Source organism: Gobio gobio (assembly GCF_949357685.1).
Source record: "Gobio gobio genome assembly, chromosome: 4".
Taxonomy (NCBI): Eukaryota; Metazoa; Chordata; class Actinopteri; order Cypriniformes; family Gobionidae; genus Gobio; species Gobio gobio.
In genome coordinates, this window is record NC_137100.1 from 16,401,753 (window position 1) to 16,420,684 (window position 18,932).

General features: G+C 36.3%; 2 protein-coding genes across 2 annotated transcripts in view; both read left to right on the top strand.

The window, feature by feature from the left end:
• The window catches only part of camk4 (calcium/calmodulin-dependent protein kinase IV), a 62,350-nt gene extending 52,667 nt beyond the window's left edge, over positions 1 to 9,683 (top strand). The window contains exons 10-12 of the mRNA XM_079814653.1: positions 2,291 to 2,417; positions 4,956 to 5,108; positions 8,285 to 9,683. Of these exons, the coding sequence (XP_079670779.1) occupies positions 2,291 to 2,417; positions 4,956 to 5,108; positions 8,285 to 8,449 (445 nt within the window). The 3' untranslated portion in view covers positions 8,450 to 9,683. The remainder of the gene's footprint in view (positions 1 to 2,290; positions 2,418 to 4,955; positions 5,109 to 8,284) is intronic.
• Positions 9,684 to 13,353: 3,670 nt separating this feature from the next.
• The window catches only part of kcmf1 (potassium channel modulatory factor 1), a gene marked incomplete at its 5' end in the record, with an annotated part of 56,544 nt that continues 50,965 nt past the window's right edge, over positions 13,354 to 18,932 (top strand). The window contains 4 exon segments of the mRNA XM_079814537.1: positions 13,354 to 13,382; positions 13,384 to 13,415; positions 13,418 to 13,480; positions 13,483 to 13,536. Coding sequence (XP_079670663.1) covers positions 13,354 to 13,382; positions 13,384 to 13,415; positions 13,418 to 13,480; positions 13,483 to 13,536 — 178 coding nt within the window.

An 18,932-nucleotide genomic window follows, 5' to 3' on the forward strand; every position in this document is an offset into this window, starting at 1 on the left:
GTTTATTTCTTTTAATTTTGATGATTATAACTGACAACTAAGGAAATTCCCAAATTCAGTATCTCAGAAAATTAGAATATTGTGAAAAGGTTCAATATTGAAGACACCTGGTGCCACACTCTAATCAGCTAATTAATTCAAAACACCTGCAAAGGCCTTTAAATGGTCTCTCAGTCTAGTTCTGTAGGCTACACAATCATAGGGAAGACTGCTGACTTGACAGTTGTCCAAAAGACGACCATTGACACCTTGCACAAGGAGGTCAAGGCACAAAGGTCATTGCAAAAGAGGCTGGCTGTTCACAGAGCTCTGTGTCCAAGCACATTAATAGAGAGGCGAAGGGAAGGAAAAGATGTGGTAGAAAAAAGTGTACAAGCAATAGGGATAACCGCACCCTGGAGAGGATTGTGAAACAAAACCCATTCAAAAATGTGGGGGAGATTCACAAAGAGTGGACTGGAGCTGGAGTCAGTGCTTCAAGAACCACTACGCACAGACGTATGCAAGACATGGGTTTCAGCTGTCGCATTCCTTGTGTCAAGCCACTCTTGAACAACAGACAGTGTCAGAAGCGTCTCGCCTGGCCTAAAGACAAAAAAGGACTCGACTGCTGCTGAGTGGTCCAAAGTTATGTTCTCTGATGAAAGTAAATTTTGCATTTCCTTTGGAAATCAGGGTGCCAGAGTCTGGAGGAAGAGAGGAGAGGCACACAATCCACGTTGCTTGAGGTCCAGTGTAAATTTTCCAAAGTCAGTGATGGTTTGGGGTGCCATTTCATCTGCTGGTGTTGGTCCACTGTGTTTTCTGAGGTCCAAGGTCAACGCAGCTGTATACCAGGAAGTTTTAGAGCACTTCATGCTTCCTGATGCTGACCAATTTTATGGAGATGCAGATTTAATTTTCCAACAGGACTTGGAAAACAACCAGTACCTGGTTTAAGGACCATGGTATCCTTGTTCTTCATGGTATCCCTGTTCGTCTGCCAAGTGCATAAATGTAAATGTAAAATGTAAATGTTCTTAATTGGCCAGCGAACTCACCTGACCTTAACCCCATAGAAAATCTATGGGGTATTGTGAATATGCGAAGAAGATGCGATATGCCAGACCCAACAATGCAGAAGAGCTGAAGGCCACTATCAGAGCAACCTGGGCTCTCATAACACCTGAGCAGTGCCACAGACTGATTGACTCCATGCCACGCCGCATTGCTGAAGTAATTCAGGCAAAAGGAGCCCCAACTAAGTATTGAGTGCTGCTCATACTTTTCATGTACATACTTTTCAGTTGGCCAATATTTCTAAAAATAATTTCATTGTATTGGTCTTAAGTAATATTCAAATTTTCTGAGATACTGAATTTGGGATTTTCCTTAGTTGTCAGTTATAATCATCAAAATTAAAATAAATAAACATTTGAAATATATCAGTCTGTGTGTAATGAATTAATATAATATACAAGTTTCACTTTTTGAATGGAATTAGTGAAATAAATCAACTTTTTGATGATATTCCACTTATATGACCAGCACCTGTATCTATTTAATATTTACAATATTAATATTATTATATTAATAATATGTAGTATTTGTCTGCAAATATTAAAATGCTAAGTATACACTAGCAATAAAAGTTTGTAATAATTATGATTTCTTTTTTTAAAGAATTATCTGATGCTCACCAAGGCTGCATTCATTTGCTTACAAATACATTAAAAACAGTAATATTGTAAAATATTACAATGTAAATTATTCCTGTGAAGCAAAGCTACATTTCACCTTCATTACTCCAATCTTCAGTGTCACAAGATAATTTCTGAAATAATTGTAATTTGCTGATTTGGTGCTCATGAAACATTTCTTATTATTATCAATGTTGAAAACATTGGGGTGAAGAAATATATTTTTATTCAGCAAGAATATGTTAAATTTACCAAAAGTGACAGTATAGACATTGATAATTTTAGGAAATATTTCTATTTCAAATAAATGTTCATTGAACTTTCACTGTTTATTTTATCAAGTAATATAAATGTAAATGATTAATGATTGAAAACCAAATCAGCATTGATTTCTGGAAGATCATGTGACACTAAAGACTTAAGTCATGGCTACTGAAAATTCAGCTTTGCCAGCACAGAAATAAATTACTTTTCAAAATACATTAAACTGTTAAGTTATTTTAAATTGTACTAACATTTCACAATATTACTGAATTTTATGTTGTTTTACTTAATTTTTGATGAGGTTGCTGTTAAATCTAGTATTGTTTTTGTTTCTGTTCTATCTATAGGTTATGTGGTTTTGAACCCTTTTTTGATGACAGAGGAGACCAGTACATGTTTAAACGCATCCTGAACTGTGAATATGAATTTGTCTCCCCCTGGTGGGACAATGTGTCTCTCAATGCCAAGGACCTTGTGAGTACATCTCAATATATACAAAATCCTCATAAACTCCTAAAAAAAGTATACAAACAGCACACACACAGAGGAACATTGTTGTCTTTTAAGTATTTAAAAAAATATATTGTTCTAATGAATGAATGATCCGTTTTTGCCCCTGAAATAAACAAGTCATGTCACCTTCATTTATATAGTGCTTTTTACAACACAGATTGCGTCAAAACATTTTTGTTTTAGAAGAAAAGCTAAAGTAAGTTTTTGATTAATTTTTGTTGTAAAAACTGATTAGTTATTTAATTTGGCATCACTTAAACAACACCATCCTCAACTAAAGCAGAAAACACATACTGTGTGTTGTTTTAAACACACACCTGTGAGTGCACATCAGTTCAATTCTATTTCAGTCCACCAATTTGCTACGTTGCTTGGCAGCCTACATTTATTCTAATGAACTTTATCATTTTGTGGAGGAATTATTTATTGAGGTTATTATTGTTAAGGGGTGGGTGGTTAATGCTATTTCATGCATTCTGCCTTTTTTACACTGTTAAAGAGTTGGATTCTTATGCTAAACTTGGCCAAAATTTCCAAAAATTTGTTGGACGTATGACGGAGTATTTCTGTGCCAAATAAACTTCCAGATTCGAATACGTTTCGGAAAGTTTTTTTCAGAGTATTAGCCTGTGTGAGGTCATAATTTCGGAATTGAAATGGACACTTCTCCCAGATGAGCACATGCAGAGCACATCAACAAGCTTTGTTTGGGTGAACAACATGAACGTATATTGAATAGAAAGTTATCCAGGGAGGGATAATGCCAACAATGTATTGTGCATCTGCCTTTTATAAATATGATAAAACTAAAGACTCTTCGGAGATATGAAGGATGCAATACTACTCTATAGGTGCTCAAGATTAGCATGAAATTGCCTGAAACTGTGTTACCCACCCCCCTTAATAAAGTATTTTTAAGTGATGTTTTATTGTTTTGCTGTTACTGCCAGTTTATAAAATCTGCTACATGTTGAACCTAACAACACCCTTTAACCATAGTAAAATCACTATAATGCACACACAAAATATTGCTATAATACATTTTTATGTTGCAAAACAATTATTTTCACATATTCAAAAACTGCATTCCTTCATTGGGTACAGTGTGCATATTTTAAATCCTAAAAGTAATAACTTTCTTTATAAACACCATTTATGAACACCTTTTATGTTTTCTGGGTTATACTTTATTTTAAGGTGCCCTTGTTACAGTAACATTAAATAACTACGGCCCAGTTTCACAGATAAAGCTTAAGTTAGTCCCAGACTAAAATGTATGTTTGAGCTGTTTTAACTGAGAACATTTTGCACTGACACATCTTAAAATATGTCAGTGCCATTGTTTTGTCTCAAGACCACTGCACACCAGTAATGTTTTTTCTAAGGCATGTTTATAAAAGCTAAAAGGTCCTTATTGAACTAAGGCGTAATCCTGGCTTAATCTAAGATTTGTTTGTGAAACCATGCCTACATGTACAGTACTTACTATAGGGTTAGGGTTACACTGTAAACCCGGATAAGTTGGGCTAACTCAAAAAAATCAGTTACATCAAGTTTTTTGAGTTATGATTTTCCTAATTTTAAGTAAGCGGAATTATCAAGTTTTGAGTTTGTAGTACTCATGCATGTTAATTGCTCCTAACTTGAAGTACAGAGTTAGCTAACTCGTACATTTTGATAGAAATTAACATAAAAGATTTGGTTAATTAACTTTTTTATTTTGAGTTATTTATTTCACTGTACACCCAAACAGGTTGTCAGAACTCAAAACAATTTAATGAGATTTTTTTTTAAGTTAAGAAACTCAAAGTTTAAAGGGGATAGTTCATCCAAAAATGGAAAATTCTGTCATTTAATCACCCTCAAGTTGTTCCAAACCTGTATGAGTTTCTTTGTTCTGCTGAACACAAAAGAAGATATTTAGAAGAATGTTGTAACAAAGCAGACAGAGCAACCATTGACTACCATAGTATTTTTTGGTAGTCAATGGTTGCTCTATCTGCTTGGTTACAAACATTCTTCTAAATATCTTCTTTTGTGTTCAGCAGAACAAAGAAACTCATACAGGTTTGGAACAACTTGAGGGTGAGTAAATGATGACAGAATTTTCATTTTTGGGTGAACTATCCCTTTAAGTAAGATTTTTTTTTATTTTGTACATTATTATTGTTGTTCTTAACTTGAAATATTTGAGTACACTAATTTATACATTTAACTTAAAATGATAAGGTTATCTCAACATACATATTTTGCTAGCAAAACAAAAGAAAAACATTTAGTGCTGGCCACTTGTCTTTGGATCACCAAAAACACATCTTTGTAGAACAATAAAAAACAAAAGGAAATGTGGCTTTTTTTTATTTAAAGCTAATAATAACATTTAGCCAATCAGAAGCATCTCTGCCTGTCAACCATTTTGAACGCTCAGGGTTGCTGATGTCTACATTTGAAACCTGAAATTGTTACTGAAAGTGTAACTCGTCTTTCTTGGCTCCATAGGTGAAGAAACTGATTGTCCAGGATCCAAAGAAACGGCTGACGACGCAGCAGGCACTGCAGCACCCCTGGGTGACTGGAAAGGCTGTTAACTTCACCCATATGGACACTGCTCAGAAGAAACTCCTGGAGTTCAATGCTCGAAGAAAACTCAAGGTTTGAGGCTTTTTGGCTCAATGACACATTTTTATGAAGGTTTTAACCATTAAAGCCTAATATATCATCTTTGATGTGCAAAATTCTAAGGCCTCTAAATTATTCAAATTATCAAAAATGTGCCAAAACATCTGTACACAATCTAGTACATGCCTTCTGATTGATTTTAATTTATATTTGATTGATAATTATTTTTATTTAAAAAAAATTTTGCAGCAAGTAAAAGGCGTTTTAGTATAATTGTGAAAATGTCCACCTTTAGGTTGTGGTACACGTGTCTTTTTGCTATTAAATCTTTACGGATTTTTAGTAAACATAAGGATAACTTTTATATTGTTAATAATATTTCAAGATGAACACTTACTTGACTGAAGCAACTTAGGTTTATATGTGTAATGGAGGTAAGCTAGTAAGGCCTAGTCCACACTAATATTTTTTCGTTTGAAAACGTAAATTTTTCTCTCCATGGCCTTTCGTCCACACTGAGAGAGCGTTTTTGTCCTGTGAAAACTGAGCTTTTTGAAAACGCTTTTCCAAGTGGAAAATTTGAAAACGCCGTTTAGGCATTGTAGTGTGGACTGTGAAAACGGAGGTATTTGAAAACATGCTTAGTCATGTGACGAATATTGAACTGATAGATCTGTATGTTTCTACTGCTATTTTGCCTATTATGTGCTATTCACTTTCACACTGTTGCTAAAGATATGTTACTTTGTACACTCTTCATATCGCAGTCCTGCAAAGATGACATAAAATGTACTCGCAGTTGCTGTCCTGTGGCAAAACATGAAAGCAGTTGCATTTTTAACCAAACATATAAAAAAAGTAAATGGTGAGATATTTTGCTAAATAAAATTATCCTGCCAGAAAAAGAGCATGAGAACTTTATTATGTCTGTTCCGTCTGTATCATCTTTTATGAGGCTTTACGTATGTGCAGTATGCGGTTTCCGACGTTTCAGTGTGGATGAGAAACTTTTGGAGATCGGTTGAAAATGCTTGGTTGGACGAGAGCATTTTGAAACGAAAGCACTGTTTTAAAGTGTATCCAGATAAATGTAGACATAGCCTAAGATGGATGACAGGCCACGGTGGAGCTGATGGGTTGACAGGGCGAGGTGGAATCCGGGGCTCGGAGGCTTGAGGTGGTGCCACGGGATTGCCACACCTTGGCGGAGCTGGCGAATTAGAAGCAGAGTTGTTAGATAAAGTCAACAAAGGAGAAGCCGAAGGGCTGAAGGGAGCCAGTGGGGACAGGGCCGAATGTATACAAACGCAGACCAATGAAAAGAAACGAGAAACAGGTGTTGCAAATGAATCAAACAATAAATCACCACAGAAACTAATGCAGGTAACAGAACTGGAAAGCAACCAAGAATACAACTCAAACAAAACACAAACTCAGGCCTAGTCCACACGTACACAAGTTTTTCCTCCTCCATTTAAAAAAAAATTGCGTCCACATGAAAATGCAAAAACACGCTATGAAGCGCTGTCAAGAACATGTCAAACCAACAGGTGGCAATATAACCCTAACCGTAAAGCCATGTTGGCCAATCAGAAGCCTGGTTTTGACGTACAATGTTTTACTATAAATAAAACCAAAAAACCACAATCACAAATTAACCATGGCTTTACTACTCTAACTATAGTTTAACCATGGTATTTGTGGTAAAACTGTGGTTATATAAATGGTAATCAATTAGCCAACAAAACATGTTTACTACACTTTTACCATAATAAAACCATGGTTCATTTTCGTAAGGGCCGTAACAAGCCAAAATCTCCGGTTTCACTGTCCACACGACAACACTGTAACCAGAGTTTCTAATAAATATTCACCCTGGCAGGAGTTTTCAAAAAAGTTTGGTTTCAGTGACCGGACACTGCGTTTGCGTGTGGACGAATGGCCAAATATTGAAAGTGTTTGTGTGGACAGGGCCTCAGACAAAACATTACAACTTCATGATTAATCGTATTTTAATCACAGTCATGATTGCCACTTCTCTCGGAAGCATAATCAGATGGCTATTTATTCGGAAACATTTTTATTTAATTTCCGATCTCCATTGAAATATTCAGCTCAAATGAAAGTGCTAAATAGCCAGATCCTTCTTGAGGCTGCTTGTGCTATTTGCTGCAACTAAATCTGCGAGCAAATCTTCTCCGTGATGAGCTGTATTAAATCCAAACATGAATCTTGACTTTATTGCTAGTGATTTTGGTTGCTGAATAAATGCACTTACGCAATCTCTGAGCTACAATTAAAAACGTTTTTCTTTGTTGTCGTAATAAAAAAACAGTACCACAGTTCGGATTTACTGAAGTTAATATTACAATGTTTAATTTGAATTTACCCTACTCCAATGAATGCATTATTAAGGTTTACAAAGTAGTTGTCACAAGTGGTTGCAGTACTGAAGCGCACAACGAAGGAGATATATTCAAGGAGACTTTTAATATAATAATCCAAACTATAAATAGAAGCATCAATGAGGAAAAAAACATGCCGCAAGCACACTGATGTAAGCTAGAAAAAAGAACAGAAAGAAACATTGGGCTTAAATATGTGAGGGCAAACAGAGGAGCTGATGAGATAATTAATGAAACACACTGAACTAACACAATCAATTAGACCCATTGGAACAAACAGGGAGAGAACTGAACTAATTACCAGACTAGAGGATGAACAAAGAACTCAAACATGAACAGAACGAGAAACAGATAAACAGATAGATCTCTCGTTTTCTGGGCCTGGTGTCAATAAAAGCTTTTCTTTGACTAACAAGGACGTTTTCAGCTCTGAAACTTACAGGAACACATTCTTATATCACGATTAACTTTTATATACCAAAGGCTCTAAGGAAAGTTGGTTTCTCAATTCATCACCCCTTTAAATCAGGAAACTGAGGTAAAACGAGGTTAAATAAACCCTGCGTATGAGTTGGCCTTCTCTTGATTCTTGCTTACATGAAAGTTCAATATTTCTGATGAAATGTACAGTTGTGATTAATAATCGTGATTAATAATTAAGTCCTGATTATAATTTTTGAGCAAATAATTGTCATTTTTATCAGTTTAATCATTATCGTGCAGCACTTAGTACAGCAAAATGTGCTTAGATATAAAAATCAAATTCTAAACCCAACGCACACCTCTATGCTTATGTTTCCACAGGCAGCGGTCAAAGCGGTGGTAGCTTCATCTCGATTGGGCAGCGCAGGAAGCCACAGCAACCCAGACGGCAACAAAACCGACTGCAGCCCCTCCTCTGTCAAAGAGAAGACATCAGAGGATCAGCCAGACACTGAACAGCCTCAGATTCAGAATGAAGTCTCTTAGATCTCCACTGAGCCTCACTGGAACTCAAACTTCTTCCCATCATGAAAGGAACATGTTGCTTTTTGCAGTGGGCCTCTTAAAGGACAGAAACGATGGGCTTTGTTTGGTTCGTCTGCATGCGGACTGTTTGTCTATAGAAATGTCCCACATTGTGACTCAGCCAGTTGCCATATCATGCCAACATTTGATAGGTCCGTCAATTCGGATTTTGTACAGTGAATGAGCATCATTGGATGGTAATGAGAAGAACCAAATCATTACATCTACTGTACGTCAGTTGATATTTGTCATCATGCTTTTGCTGAGATAATTGCCAAATTATCATAGTACTTTCAAGGGCATATGTTGCTTTTTAGGTGAATAAATCACATTTGTGCTGCATTTTTTTTTTTTTACATAATATTGGTCACTGGTAGAGAAAGATGTGGACATTGAACTGAACTTTTACATAAGCTTCAACTGAATGCCTTATACCATGTTTTTATATTTCATAAGTCAAAGTTATTTAATATTTTAGTAATACTACTAAACAATTTGTTTTAAACTTAGACAACAAGCACATTGTGCTTTGTTTAAATAAAGAGATGGTGATTTTTTTTCTTTCTTTACTTATGTCTCTATCTGTGTTGAGGTATGGGCATATCCAACACAAAACGTTGCAATGAAAAAAACTCCCTTGTGCCAAAATGTTCTTTATTTGAAGTACACTTTCACCATCTCATTTAAAGTCCTGCTTATTTAGGGATGTCCCTTTAAGATAAATCAAAACTATCAGGGTTTTATCTAAATGACTTACTGGCAATAGACTTCCTCTCAGAATCCAGTGCTTCAAGATATCTGTGATTTAAAACACACACAGAAGAACATGGAGGAGTTTTGATCCAATTCAATATTCTTTAACGCATGCTTGTAATGTATGGTATGAGGGAATGCTGTTTGATAATCTGATAATCACATGTAAGGAATGTAATGTTGATATACAGGGGTTCATGTTTTGCATGTAGGAATGTTTATCTTAACTGCTGCAATTGTCTTTTTAAATGCACTGTATTTTACAGATAAAACTCGCTGTCTAATTAACAGAATGATATTGGAGGCCATTTGACGGTCACTTTGTACACGACACTAGTGTGTCCACTTTGTTTATCTGCCTGTTTCTATGTCTAAGGACTCAAAAATGCCAATAAGATAGCAATGTATATTACTTGCAGAAATAAAGAATGCAAAACAATCTAGTTTGGATCCCTTTTTAAGTTCTGAATGGGTGTGATTTATTATTTATGTATGTAGCTTGTTGATCTAATACTCAGGGGTTTTAACTGGGCACTCCAGTAGCCGCTAGCAATTTTGGGCCCTATGAAAGAATATGATGTTGGGCCCCCTACCGCACCAACCTAGCTATCAAAAATCTTTGTCTGCAATTTAATAATACTGACCAATTAAGCTCCGCTCACTCAACCCAGAATGCCCCAATTGGTCGATGAAACATTGATTAAAATAAAGATACAATTTATACAAAATGAAATTTACTTTAAAGAAAGGCTTTCTACAAAACAAAACTTAATGAAGTGGTCACAATCAAGTCTGACCCACTCCATGTCTCCTGGCATTGCACATCTTATGATGTGTCCTTTCTCACTCATGCTGTTCACTTTTCATAATCAACATTGACAGATTGACTACACCGATAGACATAAAAAATTACATTATAACATTTAAACATAAATATAAAACTAAATACATTTTATTATGCATTTTCTCTTACAGTACAGATAAATTTCATGTCGGAGTGGGATTTGAGCAAATGTCGTTTTACCCATGAGCGTTAGTGGTTTGTGAGTGGAGCGTTTTGCTGGATTTTGCTGGAAATAAGCCATCATTTTGTTATATTTGCAACTCTTTGGTAGATTATACATTTATAATTTCTATTACATTACTACTAGTACTATTACTACTAATAAAACCATTACTACTAATAAAACCAATCTCTGGGGGCCCCAAAAGTGCATGGGCCCTTACACTCTAAAAAAAAAGTCTCGTAATCATAAGGGAACCTTTTTTAGTGCTATATAGCACCAATTTTGGTGCTTCAGTGGTTCTTCAGAGGTGCTATATAGCACCTTAGTCAAAGAACCGGTGAAGAACCGGTGAAGAACCTCTGAAGAACCGCTGAAGAACCACTGAAGCACCAAAAATGGTGCTATATAGCACTAAAAAAGGTTCCCCTATGATTACGAGCCAATAACTATTTTTGGTGCCATATAGAACCTTTTTTTTTTTAGAGTGTAGAATTGTCCTAACTTTCCCCTCCTTAGCGGCGCCCCTGAGTCACCCAATCAGATTACTTTTTTCAAAGTTACTAGTAAAGTAATGCATTGACTGACACCTCTCCTGTCCCCATGTTGAGAGAAATTGGGTGTAAGGTGCAGAGGCGTTGTGAGCGCTGTGTAAACATGATTTAGTTGTAGACTTAATGTGAGCATCCATTTACTCATCTCACTTGCACAAAAGCAGGTAATTCAATTTTAAATAATACAAACATACTTTGTGTATTTAATCTCACTTTATGAGCCAATGTCTTTGCTGCTGACCTTTTGATGATCAGATTCAAAAATGACTTTAGATAAACATCATATTTGTGTATTTTTTAACTTTCTTCTCCTGCTTTCTATTTTTCTGTGATCCAGAATTGCAGCACAGCTGAAAGGTTTGTTTGAGCTGCGCCCTCCGCTGTACAGAAGTAAATTTGCATTTCCTTCAGCCTGAGGCTCATTCGTTTCACTTTTAGGGCCCTATTTTAACGATCTAAGCACAGTGCATTTGCTATTTAAACAACATGGCGCTGGACGTGAAAATGATAACTGCGTCGGGCTGAAACTAACAGAAAAACACTGGTGTAGCATTGTGGCGGGTGTATGATAGGGACCATTGTGTGAAAGGGCCTTTACATTTGCCAAAAATATAATATTTTTTTTTTTTTTGTTAAAGCCCAGTGCAGGTGAGAAAAAAGTAACAGAAAATAATGTTATGCATTACTTTCCATAAAAAGCAACTAAGTAATGCAATTAGGGGGTCACTCAACATTGTAACGCATTACTTTCAAAAGCAACTTTCCCCAACATTGGCTCTTACTGTATATTTTCATGACATGACTATTAATTAGTTTCTAACTTTCTAGCTATTAAGCATTATATAATGTTGTGAAGTCAGTTGTTGTTCATAAATTAATAATCATATAATGATGTTTGTAGGTTACAGTGATGTGACACCAAGTATGGTGTCTCATACTCAGAATTTGTGCTCTGCATTTCACCCATCCAAGTGCACATACACAGGAGTGAGTACTGAACACACACACACACCCGGAGCAGTAGGCTGCCATTTTCTTTTCTTTTTTTTCTTTTAGGTGCCTTCCTCAAGGGCACCTCAGTTGTGGGTAATGAGAACACTCCCCCCACCTACATTTCCTGCCAGTACTGAGACTCGAACCCACGGCCTTCGGGTTACAAGTCCAACTCTCTAACCATTACTGTCTGTTAAACATTTATAATAAGGTGTTTGTAAAAAAGTGGACAGAGAGCCTGAGGTCTTTGGGTCTGTAAAGGTTAAAGTCCTCTGCTCTATACTAACAAACTGCACTGCAGAGAACCATGGTACAATGGCAGCTCAATTGTATGTGTTTCATTGTAGTAACTTAAAGTAACATGTCATCATGATATAGGAATGTGTTCCCATGGCACATAAGTATTATAGTATTATGTATTATACATATGTATTATGGTATATGATCAGATACCATCACTGTGCCATGGGCAATAAACATGCCATTCCTGTTTAAAAAAAAAAAAAAAAGTTCCATATGCATGTATGGTGTAAGCCTATTCATAACACAAAATAAGTGTTTTTAGAAGATTGTGTATTTTTTGTTTTTATTTATTAGTCTAGTTGTTTATTTTATTTATTATTAAATTAACAATTATTAAAACACAATTAATATAATTTATTTATTAATTCATTAATCGTGAGGACTATTTTTCTGTATTGTTCATTTTCAATCTACAGTGGCCCGATAAATCAAAGTGCATAAACCACACTTGCAGTATAAATGTCTGAGAATCATATTTGAAAACACAATATACTGTATAACCATCTGTAAACAAATGATGCTGCACCTTTTCTGTGACTAACTTTACTTTTTAGGCACAACGTAACCCATGCAGTTATAATTTTTGTAATGTAATATTTATAGCTTCTTATTTTTGGCTATAAAAATTTAATTCTACAGACCCCAAAAATCGAAGCAAACAAGCCACACTCAAATGTCTGAGTGTCACTGCATTTGATAACAAAATGTCAAACCATCAGTAAGCAAATTATGCTAGACTTTTTTTTAGAACTTACTTCAGTTTTCAAAGATATTTTTACAATGACTTTTAATCAGCTGTTCGTTTTTTTATTGGCTGCAAGAAGTTCTCATCAAGTTCATACATTTTGACAACCACAGTGTCCAAAAGCTTTTTTTTTTATTTTATTTATTTTTTTCTTTTTTAACTGTAAATCTATTTTACATAATTTAGGCCTAAAACCTAACCAATTTGGTTGAGAAACGCGGTCTAAATAAATAGCACTTGCTTTGATAATAATCAATATAATCACACATAATGTTTATGAATGAATAAGTCCTAATACTTTTGGGTCCACTATATTACTACGTTTTGAATAATAATAAAACAAATCTTTAGCTACAGCAGATGGCGATGTCAACACTAACAGAAAACCCATTGAAGAGCTACACGAGTTTGCCGCCCTTCAAACACCACAGAAGAAGAAGTAGATGAGTCCTGCGCCCCCTGCCGGCAGACCTCGTCCGCACCCGGTCCATCTCTCACACACACAGTCGCTTGATGACAGACGGGGAGGGGGAAGCGGAGAGAAGTAAGCCCCGGATCCATCTTCAAGAGAGAAAATAGGAAAGAAAGACCGCGTCCCACTTTTATTTCGTTTTTAGCGGCACCTTTCCGACTCATAGACGTTAGGGAGCCCGAGGAGGGGCTGTGTCACTGTCTGTAGGATGTCCCGACATGAAGGTAGGTGCGAAAAAACCGCCGATCGCTGCGTCGTTGGCTTGAATTGTAGGCCAGTGCTGACCCGCGGGTTGCCATGTTTTCAATTCAAATGCACTGGGAAAGACTCATCATGGCGGCCGCCGTGAATTTTGCAACCTTTTATGTACTTACGCCACATCGGTAGCGCACAGGGCGTTTCTTTGGTGCCGCTTGGTGTGATATTGAGCTGGGCCTGTGTGCTAGGCCGGGCCTTCTGCGGCTTGCTCGTCCGCGGGAGTGAGTGCGAGTGTGTTCCCGCAGGTAGCCCGTGGAGAGGTCAGGGCTTCGGTTGGGCCTGTTTTAAGACACTTCATTTTAAAGCTTTCTGCTTTAAGTTACCCAGCACTGCTAGAATGACGACCGAAGGCCAGAACTCAGGTGGGTAAGCGGTTACAGAGCTCAGTCTGACTACTCTGGAGCTCGTGTTAGGGTGTGTATGTGTGTGTGAGAGCCGTCTTGAGTCATGTCATGTTTCAGGCCAGCACAAGTGAATGACTTGCACGTCTGGATTTAGCATTAGCTGGTGTCAGTGAAGCCATAGCTGTGATTGCTTACGAATCTTTCTCTATTATTTCTGGAAACAGGTTTATATTTTTAGCTCCCTTTGTGAAGACATTCAGTTCTTCGTCAAACCAGTATGTTTGGATACAAGGAAGAGATTCAGTATTAAAGTTATGGCTTGATCATGTGGCTTCAGACAGATTTGTCCTGTTAAAAGTCATTTTGAGTGCACTTAAAAGTCGGCTGAACCTCAGTGACGACTTTCAGTTTTGAACTTATAAGCTAGTGTAGCGATACTTCAAAAACGAATAACATGCAAATATGACTTTACATTGAAATATCGTTATGCGTCTGACATAATTTATGCTGTAAGCATAGGTCATTACCACTGTATTAACCTAATCTTTTGGACATGGTGGTGCCATAGTAATATCATGTTTTTGGACATTCTACAATTGTATTTGCATGTTTTTGGGCATGTACCATGGCACTTCAACAGTTTTTTTGTAAAGGGAATGTTAAAGAAGAAAATGTGTCGTGTTGTGTGCTTCTCTTTTTATTTTTACCTATATTAAAACTCCTGGGTGGTAACTAGGGATGCACCGATATGAACATTTTGGCCGATACCGATAACCGATAATTCTTAATATTTGAAAGCCGATAACCGATATATTGGCCGATAAATCTAAATACAAATTTTAATAAACTCTGAGAGCCTGATTACAAAAACAAAAGGCTCACCATTAAAAGCCATGTCCCAAACACTTCAACATAAATCAAACCTATACACTACAGTAGCCTATTTGAACCAGTGTGAGATTCCTTACCTTTTCAAATTAATTTTACACTCCTATGGCCAAATTTTTTTTTTAACACTTTACAATAAGGTTTAATTTTTGTTAGTATTAGTTAACCAACAATGAATGAACAATACTTCAACAGGATTTATTAATATTAGTTCATGTTAATCTCAACATATTCAGACCCAAAGTTGTGTCTTTTAACATTAGGTAAGAACTGTGAATGGACTGTTACAAAACACAAACATTTTATTACTAAAAGAAACAAAGGTTATTGCTCTCTGTTTGTTCATGATAGTTAATGCATTAATAAAATGAGACCTTATTTCTAAAATGTTACCAAAAATTATATTGTCTAAAAAATAAAAATAATATACCTAAATAATGCAAACAAGTAATTGAACAGCATTACTTAGGCTGCATAATAAAGAATCAGAATGCAAGTGCATGAAATAACCTCCGCACAGACGATAAAGAAATGGTTTTAATCAAACCATATTGTTGATGGAAATGATACGAGAACAATAAAAGTGCTAATTATAAAAAATAATGCTTCTGTGTTTTTGAAAAAAAAAATATGTTTAATATTACAGTAATAGTAAACATCTGTAATATTAGTCTAGTCTATTAGGAATAATGTTGCTGTTTGAGAGCGCGCTGAAGCTGGAGAGAATGAACGAACAACCATAAACTGAAGCGCTTAGAAGTTTAATTAACAACTAAACGCTTCATATATGAGAACAATCAGATATTTATATAAAATAAATATAATATTACAACTTATATTAGCACAAAATCACGCATAGGTGAAGGGTTATAACTCCTGTGGATGCTCTTCCCCTGTTTGAGAGCGTGCTGAAACTTAAGATGATCACCGGTACAGTGAAGCACTGCGGGTTATTGACTTAACGAAACACATCCTATATGACTTTAATCAGATGTTTATACTACAAAAACGTAATATTACGACTTACATATGCTTAAAATGACGCGAATGCACAAGCGAACTTGACTGTGCTGGTCAGAATGCGTTGTTGACGCTTCCCACAACAGCGCGCTGAAAAACAACTAAACCCAGAGAATTCACTACGTTTTATAACAGAAATATTCTCATTGCGTTATGTATAGGACAGTCCCAGTAGTTATTAATGCTGTGCATTTCTGTTGGAAATGCGCGCGCCGGTACAATGAAGTGCTTTACTGCATCGTTAATGAACTCAACCAAACGCATCCTATATGGGATTATATACACAAAATAATAAATATAATATTACAACTTACAATGGCACAAAAGGCTGTGAATGCACAAGCAAACTTGACTGTGCTCGTCATGAAGGTGTAACTCCGTGGGCGCGCGCTGAAGCTAAAGACCGGTACAATGAAGTGCTTTACTGCATCGTTTATTAACTCAACCAAACGCATCCTATATGATATTACATACACAGAATAATAATAAATATAATATTACAACTTACAATGGCACAAAAGGCTGTGAATGCACAAGCGAACTTGACTGTGCTCGTCATGAAGGTGTAACTCCGTGGGCGCGCTCTTCCCTCAACAAACGCGCTGAAACACAACGCTCTTTTACAGCCTATTCTATTCTCATTATCATTTTATGTAGATTATAGAAGACTTGCGCTGCACATGTTGCACATAACTGTATTTTCCTTTTCGAAGTGATTCCAAACATATTTAGAGCAATTCAAACCCATCATGGTGGACAGCGCGTCCGTCTCAGCTGAAGGAAATAATACATTATCTATCGGCTTGACTATATCGGTCAAATTTTCTTATTGGACCGATAACGATAACATCAAAAATAATCATTTATCGGCCGATAACGATATGTTGCCGATATATCGTGCATCCCTAGTGGTAACATGTTACAGTGATGTATGCTATTACCATCTAATATTTTATATGCCATCCATTGTATTACTATTAATGGTACGTCAAATAATTTTTTATAGTTTGTATCCAAAAACACAACAGTATGCCCTGATTATCTGATTATAGAACATTTGTATTATTGTCATTTTGTATGTATGAATCAAACCAAAACTTATTTGAAGTATAGTCTGACATTTGTTACGTGCTTGCTTTTTATTCCTGTCTCAACCTAGTGAGCTGCCTACGTAGACAGCATGTCTGTACATCATCATATGTGCCTTTGATTCCCAAATATGCTGTCTGTGTTGTTCACTAGAGCTCACTAGATTTCGGATGTCACCTGCCTGTGAATAAAGACTGCTTACACATGCGTCTAGTTTCTCTGCAAACAGCACATGGTGCTTGAGAGTAGCTTCCAATGGGAGGATCCTAGTGATATGTGACACATCAGATAATAATAATAATTATTATTATAATATCTGCATTGGTAATAGTTTGGCAGCTGCTCTTTTATTCAGGCACAGTGGCAGATTCGCTCTGATGTATATGAGCACAGTATCTGGATTCTGTACTTAATGCTTAGCATTTGATCATAGAAGTCATATAATATATTAAATACAGTAGACATTTTAGAAATGACTGGACAAGTCCAAACTTAGGGAGTACCCTTGGGGATGTTGCTAAGACATTTTCAGGTTTCCTTCTTTGTAACCATTATTTTACAAATACATTTTTTAAAATGTATTTTGTTTTAGGCTATATTTAGTTTAAACATGGGGTGTATTCAGTTGTATCTATATTTCATATCACCTAAATTACCTTTGATCCACATAGAAACACAGCCATTCTGTTAAAAGCAGAAATATAACGATTAATTCTAGTGTTTCCTATATAGGTCATTGGAACAAAACTAAACAACAAAATTATGTGTCATAACATAAACTTATTCTGCTTTTATATGACATAAGAGTTCAGTGCTTGAGAATAAGGACTGCCAAATGGCCCCGGGGCCAGTGAGAAAGACGCTCTGATACATTTGACAGAATTGAGTGGAATTGACAGTTAATGCTTGAACGGACAAAGAGACACAATATTATGTCAAAATATCCATCTTGGCGAGTATCCTAGTATACAGTCGGTTAAGTCTTAAGTTAACGTAAACATTTAAGAAGGAAAATGTATATGTATTCTTATATTGGATCCATGCATTAGCTCTTAAAGTGACAGCAGCCTAATATACCTGCTGCTGTCTTTGTCGTTAATAGTAATTAAACAACGAAAGACAAAGCAAAAATCACTGCTCTTGACTGAATAACTTTTGTAGCTTTAACAAAATGGATTATTTTACGTTTGATAATTTAATTTCTGTACCTGATTCTGTACCCTATTGTTAGACCTACCAAAAAAAAAAAGTACTGTATTTTTAATTTGTGTATTTGTTCTAGGGCTGAACGATTAATCGAAACTGAAATTCAAAACCTCTAACCAACGTATTTTTCCCATGTCGGTTATTTTGGTTTTCACGTGACTCCGCCCCGTCAGTCACATCAAGTGCAGTTTGCAGGCACACAGAGATGCAGGAGCAGTTATCTTTGTTTATAGATGCCCAGAATCTCTATAGTAACTGCATGTTTTACACAGTTTATACAGATAAGTTAATTGCTGTTCTTATAGCCTACGCGCTGCCCCACACACACACACACACACACACACACAGAGGGCGCGTGCAACCCCCGAAGCCAGATCGCTTTCACTTTCGTCCTCATAAAGTTTGCCAAGTAAATGCGTTTAAAAGCTTCCCAGTTTGAACATTTAAAGCGATTGAGCACTATTCAAAAACAACAATACTGAAAACTTCTCCGTTCAGTGCTCAACTTTTTTCTGTGACACAAAGAGCCGAGCCGTGTCGCGTCTCTGACAACACGCGCGCGCCCTGAAGGCAGACCTCTCTCACCTGCGTCCTCACAAAGCTTTGTCATTTGTATGTGTTTTAAGGCCTGCCAGTTTGAACATTGAAGCGCTTTTAGACCATCAGATGTGTATTATGTTGAACTAATGCCTGATATATTGTGACAAACGAACATTCAGACAGAAGCTCGCACATCACGTGAAGATCGCGCGCAGAAACGCAGTGTCAACACTGTCCTGTGACTAAAGTAAAGTCACTAAAGTAGCTTAGAAACT